At 45.3% G+C, this 17,758-nt stretch overlaps 1 protein-coding gene across 3 annotated transcripts in view; it reads right to left on the bottom strand.

Annotated features, from left to right (window-relative positions):
* Nucleotides 1-17,758, bottom strand: part of ndor1 (NADPH dependent diflavin oxidoreductase 1) — a 40,764-nt gene that overhangs the window by 7,156 nt on the left and 15,850 nt on the right. For all 3 annotated transcript variants that reach the window (XM_078226704.1, XM_078226703.1, XM_078226705.1), the window contains 7 exons: nt 17,574-17,672; nt 15,627-15,728; nt 14,858-15,067; nt 11,059-11,180; nt 6,417-6,637; nt 5,402-5,509; nt 2,971-3,085 (listed from right to left, as the gene is read on the bottom strand). In XM_078226704.1, the coding sequence (XP_078082830.1) occupies nt 2,971-3,085; nt 5,402-5,509; nt 6,417-6,637; nt 11,059-11,180; nt 14,858-15,067; nt 15,627-15,728; nt 17,574-17,672 (977 nt within the window). The remainder of the gene's footprint in view (nt 1-2,970; nt 3,086-5,401; nt 5,510-6,416; nt 6,638-11,058; nt 11,181-14,857; nt 15,068-15,626; nt 15,729-17,573; nt 17,673-17,758) is intronic.

The raw sequence follows: 17,758 nt of genomic DNA, 5'->3' as shown, positions 1-17,758 counted from the left end.
CTCCAGTGTGATTCTGCTGTCACCAGTTTGGATCAGAACAGGACAGACAGACAGACTCATGTTGACCGTCTATTGATGAACTGTCCAATTAAGTGCACGACCTTCTGACTAATCAAGTAATTTGTTGAACTAATGTCCCATTAGTTCATTAAAGCCAGGACTTAACACTTCCTCCATGTTGTCACATAACAATAGAAAGGGTCAGAGAATGAATTTAACTGCACCACTTCAATCATTCTTCACCCACCCGACACTCTGCTGGAGTCTGAGACAGGCTGTTCACTGAGAGGCAGCTATAGAGATCATAGACTGCATTGCCACTGCCGACAAAGATCCAGGAGTGATCCAGTGACACGAGCAATGTCAGCAGCACTCCTTCCCCCTCACACAAAAATAGGAAACTGTCAAAATCCAGCGGGAAGGGAGATGCTTTTTATTGGCACTACCTCTCAGTTATCAGGACACTGTATATTTTATGCTTTCAGGGTCAGCTCCAGGGTTGCACCCTCACCTGATTCAGTAGGTTGTGGAGTTGGGTCCCACGCTGGAACTTGAGGACACAATCTAGGCTGACAGTCTAGTGTAGTACAGAGGAGAAGCTACTCTGTCGGAGGGGATGCCTTTCTAATGAGATGTTAACATGGTCTGTCTTTTCAAGTGGATATAAAAGATTCCACAGTATTATTTCCCAACAGCAAGAAAATTCTCCCCAACATCCTAGCCAATATTTATCCCTCAACCAACATGACCTGAAAACAGGCCAATTGGCATAAGACATGGTTCTCATGAAATCATGAGACAATGACCAGTTCCAGTCATAACCACTCACTGAAGAGGGTTTGGTTGACAGTCAATGACAATGGGCATTATTTACAGTTCAATTAGCACAGACAAAGATTTCAGGCTCTTTATGAGATAAACTTCCAGCGACAGAGCTTTTGAGGAGGTTTCCGAAGTGGAGAGAAAGAACTAAATTAGAGAGGGAGAAATTCTGGAAATGAATTCTTGAGAATGGAGCCAAGGTAAAGGGGAGCCTCGCAACCAAGAGCAGGCTAATGACACACAAGGCTGCAGATCGACATGTTATTGGGCAGGGTCTAGGGCTGGAAGAACATGGTCAATGAGGGATTTATAGACAAGGATTTCAGCTTTTGGGTACAGGCAATCCTCTATTTAACGATGCTCAAGTTATGATGAATGGAACTTACAACGTTTATAAATTGATACTTTATTTGAATTTACAACTTTACAATGCCACGCCAGTGAATAAGATCAAATATTCGTACATGGTCACTGATGTTCTACACGGTCCATCTTCCTGACTCAAGACTCTCAGTTGCCATTTTCACTTGGTGAATCTTTATGTTTATCTTTATGGTGGAATACAATATGGAAAAGTGTGAGGTTATGTATTTTGGAAGGGGGAATGGAGGCATAGACTATTTTCTAAATGGGAAAATGCTTAGGAAATCAGAAACACAAAGGGACTTGGGAGTCATTGTTCAAGATTCTCTTAAGGTTAACGTGCAGGTTCAGTCAGCAGTTAGGAAGGCAAATGCAATGTTAGCATTCATGTCGAGAGGGCTAAAATACAAGAGCAGGGATGTACTTCTGAGGCTGTATAAGGCTCTGGTCAGACCCCATTTGGAGTATTGTGAGCAGTTTTGGGCCCCATATCTAAGGAAGGATGTGCTGGCCTTGGAAAGGGTCCAGAGGAGGTTCACAAGAATGATCTCTGGAATGAAGAGCTTGTCGTAGGAGGAATGGTTGAGGACTCTGGGTCTGCACTCGTTGGAGTTTAGAAGAGTGAGGGAGGATCTTATTGAAACTTACAGGGTACTGCGGGGCCTGGATAGAGTGGACGTGGAGAGGATGTTTCCACTAGTAGGAAAATCTAGAACCAGAGGGCACAACCTCAGGCTAAAGGGATGATCCATTAAAACAGAGATGAGGAAGAATTTCTTCAGCCAGAGAGTGGTGAATCTGTGGAACTCTTTGCCACAGAAGGCTGTGGAGGCCAGGTCATTGAGTGTCTTTAAGACAGAGATAGATAGGTTCTTGATTAATAAGGGGATCAGCGGTTATGGGGAAAAGGCAGGAGAATGGGTATGAGAACAATATCAGCCATGATTGAATGGCGGAGCAGACTCGATGGGCCGAATGGCCTAATTCTGCTCCTATGTCTTATGGTTTCCAAACTTTTGCTTAAAATTTAAATTTTATGTTAATTTATTGCTATTTATTTTATAATTGATTGAGTACAAAATTCTCAGTCATTTGGGTGAAAATAGTGCATCAATAGTTTCAGGAACCAATCCCTGATTTATAACAATTCGACTTGGATGCATTTTTCAGGAAGCAATAGAGTTGTAAGTCTGAGGACTGCCCACGTAGGGATTCAGTGGAGATCAGCAAGGGCCAGTGGGTGACTGGGACATTGAAGATTGGGATACAGGCAGCTGAATCACAACCTTCTATCAGGCAAGTTGTCACGGACACCTAATGGCAAGGAGTGGAATCACATGAGGAAAATCCCATGAAGATTTTGTGGTCAACCCTATATCAAGCAAGACAAACAGGAAGTCAAAAGTAGAATGGGTTTGATTCTCTATTCCACCAAGTGGGTGATCTCAGCCACAACACCAGGGCTAGGCGTGTGCTCCGATATCTGTTAGCTCCCTGCAGCTCAGGAAGAAAAATATATGGGTGAAGATCACCAGGTCACAATGTACTGAAAGGATGATAAACAAGTCCACCCACCTCAACAGGAGGAATATGGAGAGTCATCTAAGATGCAAACCCTCACACAAAACCATAAATTGGTGTATGCAATCCCAACATCAACCACCCATTGCTATCTGGCTGCAACCTTCAATCTCAACATACCGAGCTGGGGAGTGAGAATCAGCCTTCAAACAACAACTGATGATCGTGGGTTCCAGAACCGAGGGAGCAATGGGTGAGACTTACTCTGCTGAGGGTTCTGGGATGCTAGCCAAGTGGAGCACAGGCCGCTGCGAGGCTTCTTTAACTTGGTTCTGTACTGAACGACAGCCATCAGAATCTGAATCTGACTGGGATAAGCCTGAGAAGCAGAAAGCAGAGTGAGAATCTTGTATTCACATTGATTTCCATCAACCATTTGATTGTTCCACTATTTTGGGAGGAGGGGAAAGCTCGATCCAGCACCTGCAGCATGGAAACCTGGATGATCACGAGACTCAACTCTACTTCTGTATCAGGGCAATCAGCCAAAGTTACAATTCCTGTACTTCTCAGAGCCATGATTTTTACAAGGGCCATTGCTATTCATCAACACCATAATACCCAGGCTACAATACGTTACCACATTACATCAAATTAACGTTTGTGGGAAAATCCATAGGGAGGATCAATGAAGAGACAGGAAAAGGAATTAAGCCAGGGAAGTTTACACCTCACTGCTTCCAATGACTTGTTGGAAGAACAAATCCGGGTGAAACAAAGGGGACTCAGCTGGGATATTCTCCTAAAACACGAATGTTTGAAGTTGAAGTTTTAAGTTTATTTACAAGTCACAAGTAAGGCTTACATTAACATGGCAACGAAGTTACTGTGAAAATCCCCTAGTCACCATGCCTGCTCGGGTACATAGAGGGAGAATTTAGCATGGCCAATGCACCTAACCAGCATGTCTTTCAGACTGTGAGGAAACTGGAGCACCCGGAGGAAACCCATGCAGACACGGGGAAAACGTGCTGACTCCGCACAGACAGTGACCCAAGCCGGGAATTGAACCCAAGTCCCTGGCACTGTGAAACAGCAGTGCTAACCACTGTGCCACTGTGTCGCCCATGTTGCCACACAGGTGGGATGTTCTATAACCTGCACACACTGCCTGTCTGGCATGACAAATGCAGAATAGCTGCTGGGTCAAGCTTTGGAAGGCTGCTAGCCCTGTGATATCTGTACCCCAGGAAGAGTCACTGCCTTCAGCACGGACTGGGTGATGAAGGTGAGGGAGTGGTGGTGGAAACAATGGGGATAAAATGTGGCAGAATTCCCCCCTGTTTAAGTGTGAGAGCTTCACATGAGGCACTTGGGTCCATGAGGGCTGCTGAGTGCGTCATAGGTCCAGATCAACCTTTGTGAGCAAACACGCTGCAACATACCAATAACATACAAGCAGGAGACAGAGAATGTTTCCCACAGTACAGCCTCTCGTCCCTGCTGATGGGAGACAGTATTTGCTGTTAAACGTGTGCACATTATAGAGTGTCTGCTCTGGTGCTAAATTAACACTCACTCATTTGGCGAACAATACACTGAGAATTTAAAACACAGAGTATTTCTGAAAGATGTGACTTGCAAATTGAATCATTATAAGGCTGGGATTTATTGTCTATCCTTCTTTGTCCTAAAATAGTTAAAATAAAGAAGGATCTTGTTAGACATCTTCAGAGAATTAATCTCCTGGCACAGGTGTCACATATAAAAACATACGAGGCAGGAGCAGTTAGCGTTGCAGTCCCTCGGACCTGCTCGGTCAGTCAATGAGAACACGACTGACCTTCTACATGAATTCCACTTTCTTTTCCTTTATCCATCAAGACCCAGACTGGGATAAGGGCAGCAGGTTTCCTTCCCTAAAGGACACGAGTGAACTGGATAGGTTTTTCCAACAATCCAATAGCCTCATAGTCACTTTCACTAATACTAGCTTTTCACTCCCAGAATTATTAAACTGAATTCAAGGGTACACAGATTCAAGATAAGGAGCAGTAGGTGCAGAGGGGACATGAGAAAGAACTTATTATGCAGAGCATGGTGGGTGTCTGAAATTCACTGCCTGAGTTGGTGTTGGAGGCAGAGACCCTAAACACTTTTAAAAGGTACCTGGATCCTCACCTTAAGTGCTGTAAGATATAGGGCTATGGGCTGGCATAGACAAGATGGGCCAAATGGCCTCCTTCGATGTTGTAGCTTTTGAAAAGAACAAAGAAATTTACAGCACAGGAACAGGCCTTCAGCCCTCCAAGTCTGCACCAACCACGCTGCCCGACCGAACTAAAACCCCCTACCCTTCCAGAGGCCATATCCCTCCATTCCCATCCTATTCATGTATTTGTCAAGACTCATGAATAGGTTCTACGATTCTATGGTATTGAAACGGCCTCAGTGGAATCTGAACTCAAAACGTCTTGGTTATTAGTCCAGTAATATAATCACGACACTATCAAACACTGAACCCTTTCACCCTGTACGCTTATAGGGGAAGTCACCTGATCTGCTGTTCTGATAGTTTCTATAAAGGGCAATCTAATTGCAAGGCCAGTTTGATGCCTGGGCATCAAGTTGAAAATCTACCCCACAGTGAACAACAGTGTCTCAAATGAATACCATGAAGGAGTGGGGTCCTTACCAGCTGCGATGAAGCAATGGAAAATGCCCGTGGTCGGATTTCAGGAATGAGGTCGAAGAGATAATCAGGTGGAATGGCAGAGGTGGTCTGGGGAAAGTCGTACAGAATCTAGGAAAGAGCACAGGAATTTCAGAACTTTACAGAACTGAAAGTAGACCCAGAGAGAACAGAAACTAGTACAGGATTAAAGCAATGCCTTTGTCCTGAAGCTGTGCTGCTGGGTTACAGCAGGATGCACTGAGAACCGAGTACTGTTGGCTCTCCTCCAAGCTGGTCCTCAGAATGTCTTTGCTTATCCATTTTCAGATGAAGCTGCTGTTCCTAGCCATTTGTATATGAGGAGACAGTTGGTAACAGGAACTTCCTACTCCTTCTCCAGTGTCTTCCCTTGGCTCTGGAAAATTGGCTGCCTCAATCTTGAATAGACATCCCCTCCAAACTCCTTCTTCCTCCCAAGATATCCCCACCTCTGCCCACTTTAGAATAGGTGGTTCCCCCTGGGCCACCCTCCCAGACCAATGGCTGCCAAACTGCTCAAGGTATGCCTGCCCCAACTCACGTCAATGATGATCCCCTCACAGTGGAAGGCTTTGGGCAGCAGATCACCCAATTTCTGTCCACCAGCTGCTCCTGTAGGCTTCATAACTTAACCCTTGACCTTCAGAGCTTCCCATCTCTGTGATCTGCTCCAGCTCTACAGCCATTCAAGATATGTGCGCTCCTCTAACTCAGGTATCTTGTGCATCCCCAGAATTCTTTGCTCAACCATTGGTTTCTGCGCTTTCAGCTGCTGGAGCCCCAAGCTCTGGAATTCCCCCATAAATTTATGACTCTCTGCCTGTCAAAGACGCTGCTTAAAATCTACTACTTTGACTAGGTTTTGGTCACCTGTCCTAATAATTCTTCTGGTTCAGTGTCATATTGGGTTTATTAACAGGGCTGTGAAGCACATTCAGACATTTTACTCGATTTAAGGTACTAGATGAAAGGAGAATTGTTGTTTCCTCTGGCCTACCTCCAAGGTGGTCCTACGAAGCCTGTTGCAGTAGCTGTACAACTCCTCTTGGCCCTCAGCTGAGCTGAATTCCTTTAGCTTCTCCAGCTCCATCTCATCAGGTGAGAAGTATGACAAGAGTTCGAAGAAGGAACGTCGCGGGACACAGTTAATATCCAGATAATGTTCCACCAGGTACTGAATTGTACAGGGTTGTGGCAATCGAGTAGGAAGAGCCATTGCTGAACAGAGAACGTGTGGGATGTCAGTCACAGCAGCAGGAGGTAAAAGGGAAGTTCAAAGGCATATTTGATTGCAAATTACAAGGAAGCTGAGCCCTCATCACATCTTATTTCCTACATTTACAACTGGATATGAGTAGGTTAGGTGAATGGGCCAAAATTTGGTAGATGGGGTTAAATGTGTATAAGTGTATACATTTTGGTCAGAAAAATAGAAGGCAAATTATCTAAATGGAGAAAAACTTCGGAGTGCTTCAGTGCAGAGGGAACAGGGTGTCCTCATGCACGAATCATAGAAAACTAGTGTGCAGGTACAGCAGATTATAAGGAAGGCAAATGGAATTTTGGCATTTATTGCCATTGAAGAGAGTGTAAAAGTAGGGACGTGTTGCTGCAACTATACGAAGCATTGATGAGACTGCACCAGTATTGTGCACAGTTATGGTCCCTTTATTTGCGGAAAGATGCAGTGACATTAGAGGCAGTTCAGAGAAGGTTCACCAGATTGAATACAGACATGAGTGGTTTGTCTTATGAAGAGAGATTGAGCAGTTTTGGCCTATACTCTAGAGTTTAGAAGGAGAGATCTAATTGAGGTATATAAGATAATAAAAGATATTAACAAAGTAGGAAGCTGATGCTTCCTCTTGTGTGGTAAACTAGAACAAAACGCCATAGTTTTAGCATAAGGGGTGACAGATTTAAGAATGAGATGAGGAGAAATTACTTCTCTGTAAGCGTTGTGACCAGTGTGGTGGATGCTGGGACACTGAGTAAATTTGAGGAGATAAACAAATTAACAATGGGTTCAAGGGTGGCGGAGAACGGGCAAGAAACTGGAATTAAGGTCGAGATGAGATCAGGCTCGAGGGGCTGAATTGCCCACTCCTGTTCCGAGTTCATATATTCTGATATTGATTGTTTTGGAATGATACGGATTGTCTCAGCTGTCAAAATGTGAGCAGATTTTTCAGAGCAGGTAGTTAGAGTCATAGAGTCATAGTCATAGAGGTTTACAGCATGGAAACAGGCCCTTCGGCCCAACTTGTCCATGCCGCCCTTTTTTTTTAAACCCCCAAACTAATCCCAATTGCCCGCATTTGGCCCATATCCCTCTATACCCATCGTACCCATGTAATTATCTAAATGCTTTTTAAAAGATAAAATTGTACCTGCCACTACTACCACCTCTGGCAGCTTGTTCCAGACACTCAACACCCTCTGAAGAAATTGCCCCTCTGGACACTTTTGTATCTCTCCCCTCTCATCTTAAACCTATGCCCTCTAGTTTTAGACTCCCCTACCTTTGGGAAAAGATATTGACTAACCTACCTTGTCTATACCCCTCATTATTTTATAGACCTCTATAAGGTCACCCTTCAGCCTCCTATGCTCCAGAGAAAAAAGTCCCAGTCTATTCAGCCTCTCCTTATAACTCAATCCATCAAGTCCCGGTAGCATCCTCGTAAATCTTTTCTGCACTCTTTCTAGTTTAATAATATCCTTTCTATAATAGGGTGATCAGAATTGCACACAGTATTCCACGTGTGGCCTTACCAATGTCTTGTACAACTTCAACAAGTGTCCCAACTCCTGTATTCGATGTTCTGACCGATGAAACCAAGCATGCCAAATGCCTTCTTCGCCACTCTGTCCACCTGTGACTCCACTTTCAAGGAGCCATGAACATGTACCCCTAGATCTCTTTGTTCTGTAACTCTCCCCAACGCCCTACCATTAACTGAGTAAGTCATGCCCTGGTTCAATCTACCAAAATGCATTACCTCGCATTTGTCTAAATTAAACTCCATCTGCCATTCGTCAGCCCACTGGCCCAATTGATCAAGATCCCGTGGCAATTGGAGATAACCTTCCTCACTGTCCACCATGCCACCAATCTTGGTGTATCTGCAATCTTACTAACCATGCCTCCTATATTCTCATCCAAATCATTAATATAAATGACAAACAGTGGACCCAGCACTGATCCCTGAGACACACCGCTGGTCACAGGCCTCCAGTTTGAAAAACAACTCTCTACAACCACCCTCAAGAAGCCAATTTTGTATCCATTTAGATACCTCACCCTGGATCCTGTGAGATTTAACTTTATGCAACAACCTACCATGCGGCACCTTGTGAAAGGCCTTGCTAAAGTCCATGTAGACAACATCAACTGCACTGCCCCCATCTACCTTCTTGCTTACCCCTTCAAAAAACGCAATTAAATTTGAGAGACATTATTTTCCACTCACAAAGCCATGCTGACTGTCCCTAATCAGTCCTTGCATCTCTAAATGCCTGTAGATCCTGTCTCTCAAAATACCTTCCAACAATTTATCCACCACAGATGTGAGGCTAACTGGCCTGTAGTTCCCAGGCTTTTCCCCGAAGCCCTTTTTAAACAAAGGCACAACATTTGTCACTCTCCAATCTTCAGGCACCTCACCCGTGACTATCGATGATTCAAATATCTTGGCTAGGGGACCTGCAATTTCCTCCCTAGCCTCCCACAACGTCCTGGGATACACTTCATCAAGTCCCGCAGATTTATCTACCTTGATGCGCTTTAAGACTTCCAGCACCACCTCCTCTGTAATATGTACACCCCTCAAGACATCAATATTTAATTCCCCAAGTTCCCTAACATCCATGCTTTTCTCAACAGTAAATACTGATGAGAAATATTCATTTAGGATCTCACCCATCTCTTGTGCATCCGTACATAGATTACCTTGTTGATCCTTAAGAAGCCCTACTTTCTCCCTTGTTACTCTTTTGCCCTTTATGTATTTGTAGAAGCTCTTTGGATTCTCCTTTGCCTTATCTGCCAAAACAATTGCGTGTCCCCTTTTTGCCCTCCTGATTTCTCTCTCAACTCTACTCCTACACCCCCTATACTCTTCAAGAGATTCACTTGATCCCAGCTGCCTATGCATGTCATGTGCCTCTTTCTTCTTCTTGACCAGGGCCTCAATATCTCGAGTCATCTAGGGTTCCTGACTTCAGCCAGCCTTGCCCTTCACTCTAAGAGGAATGTGCTTCGGGGAAAAGCCTAGGAACTACAGGCCAATAAGCCTCACATCTGTGGTGGATAAATTGTTGGAAGGTATTTTGAGAGACAGGATCTACAGGCATTTAGAGATGCAAGGACTGATGAGGGACAGTCATAGAATCATAGAAATCATAGAATCATAGAAACCCTACAGTGCAGAAGGAGGCCATTCGGCCCATCGAGTCTGCACCGACCACAATCCCACCCAGGCCCTATCCCTACCCCCACATATGTACCCGCTAATCCCTCTAACCTACGCATCTCAGGACTCTAAGGGGCAATTTTGAACCTGGCCAATCAACCTAACCCGCACATCTTTGGACTGTGGGAGGAAACCGGAGCACCCGGAGGAAACCCACGCAGACACGAGGAGAATGTGCAAACTCCACACAGACAGTGACCCGAGCCGGGAATCGAACCCGGGACCCTGGAGCTGTGAAGCAGCAGTGCTAACCATGTGCTACCGTGCCGTCAGCATGGCTTTGTGAGTGAACCCTGGTTAACATACTTTTGAAAGCATGCCACTTACCAGATGTCCCTTTGCCTTCCCACAGACTCCCCCAATTAACTTTTGAAAGTTCCTGCCTGATACCATCAAAATTGGCCTTGCCCCAACTTAGAATATTAACTTTTGGGACAGACCTATCATTCTCCACAGCTATCTTAAACCTAATAGAATTTTGGTCACTGGCCCCAAAGTGATCCCTCACTAACACTTCTGTCACCTGCCCTTTCTTATTTCCCAAGAGGAGGTCAAGTTTTTGCTCCCTCTCTAGTCGGGCCATCCACATACTGAATGAGAAATTCCTCCTGAATACACTCAACAAATATCTCTCCATCCAACCCTCTAATACTATGGCTGTCCCAGTCAATGTTGGGAAAATTAAAATCTCTGACTATTACCACCCTATTTTTCTTGGAGCTATCTGTAATCTCCTTACATACTTGCTCCTCAATTTCCCGCTGACTATTTGGGGGCCTATAGTACAACCCTATCAAAGTGATTTCCCCCGTGGATATGGATTGGGCTTGAAGCCAATGAGATAGAAGTGCTGAATAAAAATCTTCCTTTTTTCAGCTTTGTAGTTACATAGTGTCAGCCAGGCAGGGATAAGGCCTCTGAGTAGAACTGGATAATTGTAATCAAATTCGGTTAACACATTGTGACAGGGGTATGAATTGTGAGTACCCTCTTCACTTGTTGATAAACATGATTGCAAGAATACTTTAATAGCAGAGGGCTGGTTCATTTATCGCAAAGGTCTGTCCGTTATTCAAAATGCTTCACGTTAGGCTCGGTGAATAAATGACACTTTTAACATTTGCATTCAATACTAGCCAACAATCGGTGAAGAGGATATCCAACCTGCATCATTGGGTTTCAGCAGAAACGTCTGGCGTGGGTCGAGTCGGAGGAGCTGACAGAACTGCTCCACACTCTCCCGTGAGTTTCTCGGTTCAATCATGGCCACATCCCCTGCTGAGTACCTGCAGGTCAAAAGGGAAAATTAACTAGGAGAGGGTTGCAGGGCCAAGGTAGTAACCCTGAGTTTTGAAAACAATACAGTATAATGTCCTGTTCTGGGATCCAAGGACGTAGAGAGCTTGGAGAGGAAGCACCGGGATAATGGTGCCCAGCTTAAGAACTTTCAGTTGCATGGGTAAAGTGGAGAACACAGTAAGAAGTTTAACAACACCAGGTTAAAGTCCAACAGGTTTATTTGGTAGCAAAAGCCACACAAGCTTTCGGAGCTCTCAGCCCCTTCTTCAGGTGAGTGGGAATTCTGTTCACAAACAGAGCTTATAAAGACACAGACTCAATTTACATGAATAATGGTTGGAATGCGAATACTTACAACTAATCAAGTCTTTAAGAAACGAAACAATGTGAGTGGAGAGAGCATCAAGACAGGCTAAAAAGATGTGTATTGTCTCCAGACAAGACAGCCAGTGAAACTCTGCAGGTCCACGCAACTGTGGGAGTTACAAATAGTGTGACATGAACCCAATATCCCGGTTGAGGCCGTCCTCGTGTGTGCGGAACTTGGCTATCAGTTTCTGCTCAGCGACTCTGCGCTGTCGTGTGTCGCGAAGGCCGCCTTGGAGAACGCTTACCCGAATATCAGAGGCCAAATGCCCGTGACCGCTGAAGTGCTCCCCAACAGGAAGAGAACAGTCCTGCCTGGTGATTGTCGACAATCGGGATATTGGGTTCATGTCACACTATTTGTAACTCCCACAGTTGCGTGGACCTGCAGAGTTTCACTGGCTGTCTTGTCTGGAGACAATACACATCTTTTTAGCCTGTCTTGATGCTCTCTCCACTCACATTGTTTCGTTTCTTAAAGACTTGATTAGTTGTAAGTATTCGCATTCCAACCATTATTCATGTAAATTGAGTCTGTGTCTTTATAAGCTCTGTTTGTGAACAGAATTCCCACTCACCTGAAGAAGGGGCTGAGAGCTCCGAAAGCTTGTGTGGCTTTTGCTACCAAATAAACCTGTTGGACTTTAACCTGGTGTTGTTAAACTTCTTACTGTGTTTACCCCAGTCCAACGCCGGCATCTCCACATCATAAAGTGGAGAAGCCAGGGTTGTTCCCCTTGGAACAGGGAAGATTAAGGGGAGATTTGATTGAGGTGCTCAAAATTACAAAGGGTGCTCATACTTTTTCCTTATTTATTCTGTTTCCAGTGTCGGTAACCAGAGAACACAGATTTACGGTCACTAGCCAAAGAAACAGGTGAGATATGGCACAATTTCTTTATATAGTGCGTTGTTCCAAACTGAAGGTGCTGCCTGGGGTTTCAGCGAGGGTAGATTCAATAGCAACTTCCAAAGTGAACCGGATAAACGCTTGAAATGAAAACAATTACAAGACCAGGGGGAGAGAGGAAGACTACAGGACTGAAATAAAAACAAAAAAAGCTGCAAAAAGGTCGGTGATCATTCATCAGGACAGGGAAAAGTTAGATATCAACTGATTTTAAGCAAGTGAAAGAATAGTGAATAGGTTACAGTTAGGTGAATGCTTCACTGTCAGAGGGTCAGTACTGAGGGAGTGCTGCACTGTCAGAGAATCAGTACTGAGGGAGTGCTGCAGTGTCAGCGGGTCAGTACTGAGGGAGTGCTGCACTGTCAGAGAATCAGTACTGAGGGAGTGCTGCAGTGTCAGCGGGTCAGTACTGAGGGAGTGCCGCATTGTCAGAGGATCAGTACTGAGGGAGTGCTGCACTGTCAGAGGGTCAGTACTGAGGGAGTGCTGCACTGTCAGAGGGTCAGTACTGAGGGAGTGCTGCACTGTCAGCGGGTCAGTACTGAGGGAGTGCTGCACTGTCAGCGGGTCAGTACTGAGGGAGTGCCGCATTGTCAGAGGATCAGTACTGAGGGAGTGCTGCACTGTCAGAGGGTCAGTACTGAGGGAGTGCTGCACTGTCAGAGAATCAGTACTGAGGGAGTGCTGCAGTGTCAGCGGGTCAGTACTGAGGGAGTGCTGCAGTGTCAGCGGGTCAGTACTGAGGGAGTGCTGCACTGTCAGCGGGTCAGTACTGAGGGAGTGCCGCATTGTCAGAGGATCAGTACTGAGGGAGTGCTGCACTGTCAGAGGGTCAGTACTGAGGGAGTGCTGCACTGTCAGCGGGTCAGTACTGAGGGAGTGCTGCACTGTCAGAGGGTCAGTACTGAGGGAGTGCTGCACTGTCAGAGGGTCAGTACTGAGGGAGTGCTGCACTGTCAGAGGGTCAGTACTGAGGGAGTGCTGCACTGTCAGAGGGTCAGTACTGAGGGAGTGCTGCACTGTCAGAGGGTCAGTACTGAGGGAGTGCGGCACTGTCAGAGGGTAAGTACTGAGGGAGTGCTGCACTGTCACAGGGTCAATACTGAGGGAGTGCTGCACTGTCAGCGGGTCAGTACTGAGGGAGTGCTGCACTGTCAGAGGGTCAGTACTGAGGGAGTGCGGCACTGTCAGAGGGTCAGTACTGAGGGAGTGCCGCATTGTTAGCGGGTCAGTACTGAGGGAGTGCTGTACTATCAGCAGGTCAGTACTGAGGGAGTGCCGCACTGTCAGCGGGTCAATACTGAGGGAGTGCTGCACTGTCAGCGGGTCAGTACTGAGGGAGTGCAGCACTGTCAGAGGGTCAGTACTGAGGGAGTGCAGCACTGTCAGAGGGTCAGTACTGAGGGAGTGCAGCACTGTCAGAGGGTCTGTGCTGAGAGTGTTGCACTGTCAGCGGGTCAGTACTGAGGGAGTGCAGCACTGTCAGAGGGTCAGTACTGAGGGAGTGCAGCACTGTCAGAGGGTCAGTACTGAGGGAGTGTTGCACTGTCAGAGCGTCAGTACTGAGGGAGTGCAGCACTGTCAGAGGGTCAGTACTGAGGGAGTGTTGCACTGTCACAGGGTCAGTACTGAGGGACTGCTGCACTGTCACAGGGTCAGTACTGAGGGAGTGCAGCACTGTCAGAGGGTCAGTACTGAGGGAGTGTTGCACTGTCACAGGGTCAGTACTGAGGGACTGCTGCACTGTCACAGGGTCAGTACTGAGGGAGTGCAGCACTGTCAGAGGGTCTGTGCTGAGAGTGTTGCACTGTCAGAGGGTCAGTACTGAGGGAGTGCTGCACTGTCAGAGAGTCAGTACTGAGGGAGTGTTGCACTGTCACAGGGTCAGTACTGAGGGAGTGCAGCACTGTCAGAGGGTCAGTACTGAGGGAGTGCAGCACTGTCAGAGGGTCTGTGCTGAGAGTGTTGCACTGTCAGAGAGTCAGTACTGAGGGAGTGCCGCACTGTCAGAGGGTCAGTACTGAGGGAGTGCAGCACTGTCAGAGGGTCAGTACTGAGGGAGTGCTGCACTGTCAGAGGGTCAGTACTGAGGGAGTGTTGCACTGTCACAGGGTCAGTACTGAGGGAGTGCTGCACTGTCAGAGGGTCAATACTGAGGGAGTGCCGCACTAACACGTGTGCTCAGTGTCATGGGGGTTGAAAAGAATGGAATAACTCCCTGGTTAACATTAAGCTGGGGATATTAATATTAATCAGTAGCCCCTGTATGGGATGCTACTGAGATAATAGAGATCAGGTACCGCAGTCTCTGCGCAGTCTGCTAGGTGCACTCAACAGTGTTTTCAAGTTCTATTTGTTTATCCGAGTACAGAATCAGACATTTCTTACTCAATGCCGGAGCCACTAATATCAAAGGTAATGAGCCGCACATCCTGAAAATGACTTTCATCTGTGACCCTTTCATTGGAGATTATCTGTGCAGGGAATGGGCAGAGCAGTGAAGGTGGGCTTTTAGTTTGTACGTTTGTGTCACACGGTGCCACCGAAATACCATTGGCTGCATCATCCTCAAATTGAAAGCTGTACTTTGATGGCAATCTATGCAAAGAAAAAGATGAAGTTGGTGATATGCAAATCACAACATTACATACACAAGAATGCAAATAGCTACAACACACACAAGCTAAAGTAACGCCCATAATAAATCCCATCTTTACTACCATCCCAGCAAAGACAATACCACTCTTGTGTATGTTACCTCCCTTACTGCTGTCCACCCGATGAAATCTGGGGGGAGACAGTGATGTTGTGGTATTGTCACTGGACAAGTAATCCAGAAACCCAGGTTCGAATCCCACCACGGCAGATTGTGAAATTTGAATTTAATAAAACTCTGGAATGACCTAATGGTGACCATGAAACCATTTCTGCTTGTCGTACAAACCCATCTGGTTCACTAATGTACTTTAGGGAAGGAAATCTGCCGTCCCTACCTGGTCTGGTTTACATGTGACTCCAGAGCCACAGCAATGTGAGTGCTAACCACTGTGCCACCATGCCACCCCAATGATCTAGAATTTGGTCAAGAATCCACTCAGCTTTGAATTGATGAAACACAAGAACAAGGCTCTCTCCCTCCTCACTCTGCTGTACTCACATGACATCATCACCAAGCACTCTTAGCCCTGGCGGCAGGGGATAGATAGTCAAGGCTTGCTCCCAGAACTGCTTTAACCAAGGATCAATTACAGCATCAGGCCTGGACAGGAGAAAGAAGTTACATCAAGATCAATACATCACTCTGGAGAAAGCTCTTTAAACCAGAGGTGTCAAACTCAAATGACCCAAAGGGGTCAAATTTCTTTGTGTGAAAATAGTTACCAATATTATTTTACAAAAGAGATATCCTTAAAGATGTATGTAATGAGACAGAGATATTCCAATTAGAAGAATTTTAAAAAGCTAGATTTGAGCATTACAATAGCAAATAAATTTAAATACTTAATCAAGGAAAGAATAAATGATAAATGTAACAGATGAACTATTTAGTTGATCTTCTCATACTTGCCATATATATCAAAGTGGCATGTTTCAGTGTTTTTTAATGTTGCATTCTTTGGCAACAAAAACTGTTTGCAAATTTATTCAGCATAAAGGCTTTTCACTTGCTTCAGTAAAAAAGTACAAGTATTTCCATTTGTCTAAAAATGCAGGACACTGTTTATCTACTTTTCTCTTCATGGACATGGCTAAGTATATTTTTATATGACAAATACAAGTAAGCTATTGACATATGCACAAATGCCCTTACTGATTCCCAGTTAGAAGCATGCCCAGCACAGAGAGACTTCTGCTCAAGAGCTGAGTGCGCCCCTGGCTGTGCCTGTGCAGTTTGTTGTACTGCGCCGACTCAAACCCTGCATCACCATTAATATTTGTACCCACAAAACTGATTGTCATTTTATAAATGTTCAGTGGTCCACATGGCCCGATTCAGTCCGAGACACACTTTTGCTGTAAACTGGTCTGGTAACAGACGGTGTGACCATTTCATCAGAAAACAGAACAAATTACATGAAATCGACAGGTTTAATCAAATAGGGCAATGACAGGAATGGGTGTACCGATGAAACTGAGACATTGTTGGACACCAATATGAGTCTCACTAGCTCACATGAGGAATAATGGATACTTGGGAGCAAGTTACAGGCAGTAATCTAATCAAAGATGTAGAATACTAGTTAAGATAACAGCTTATCGGCTGGTGTTCAACTGAACAGTTTGTGTAACATGATTAACTGGGGTGGTAAAGGTCACATTGATGAGGAGCTGTCATTAAATAGTGGCCTTGTTTTATTTATAAGCCACATGGAGCTTTGTTCTGAAGTTTAGTCTGTGTGATAGAGGGAGAATGCAGTAAAACATTCGCAAAGCAATATCTGTGCCTCCTTACCAAGCTTTAGCTTTGTATAGAATGACTGTCATTTTGATATTACACTTCAAACATTCCCATTCTGCTGCTAGTGCATCTTGATTTTAGTTTCCTTATCACCATGTGTGCGCAGCTCATGTTCCCACACTGCATAAAGAGTCTCTCCCAGCACCCAGTATGAATGCCTGGAATGCGCTGCCAAGTAGGGTAGTGGAGGCAGACACGCTGACATCGTTTAAGACTTACCTGTGTAGTCACATGAGCAGCCTGGGAATGGAGGGATACAAACGATTGGTCTAGTTAGACCAAGGAGCGGCACAGGCTTGGAGGGCCGAAGGGCCTGTTTCCTGTGCTGCACTGTTCTTTGTGAGTGAATGACCCACATAGAGAGGATTGCTATATCAAGACATTAAGTGTTGGTCCACTAATACCAAACAGTCATTTCTAGGCTTCAATGTCAGAAACTTTACAAAGTACATTTAATTAAATTCATAAAAGTAGTCACTGCGTAGACTACAAAGTAGATGGGTTAGGAATAGGAGTTCAGGGAGAAATGGCTCAGTGCTGAGGCAGGTTTGAGATCACACTAGGCCTTCGCCCTCACTTGGTACAATGCTTGTGGCGAACCATTAACCAATCAGCATGTTTGAAAGATGCAGAGGGCACTCTTACCCCAGGTCATGCTGGTCATCGCCCAGTCCCACAGGCAGCAATCCATTGGATCCCAGCTGAATCAAACGTTTACTCAGCTTCTTGGCAACAAAGTTAAACCTGTAATTTACCATAAAAAAGTCATTTTTTTAAAAACAGAAAAGCATGAACTGTGGAAAGCAAGTCACTTAAAAAAGCTATTCATG

Source organism: Mustelus asterias, chromosome 13, assembly GCF_964213995.1.
Source record: "Mustelus asterias chromosome 13, sMusAst1.hap1.1, whole genome shotgun sequence".
NCBI lineage: Eukaryota > Metazoa > Chordata > Chondrichthyes > Carcharhiniformes > Triakidae > Mustelus > Mustelus asterias.
The sequence above is the reverse complement of the archived record's forward strand: the minus strand, read 5'-3'. Positions and strand labels throughout refer to the sequence as shown.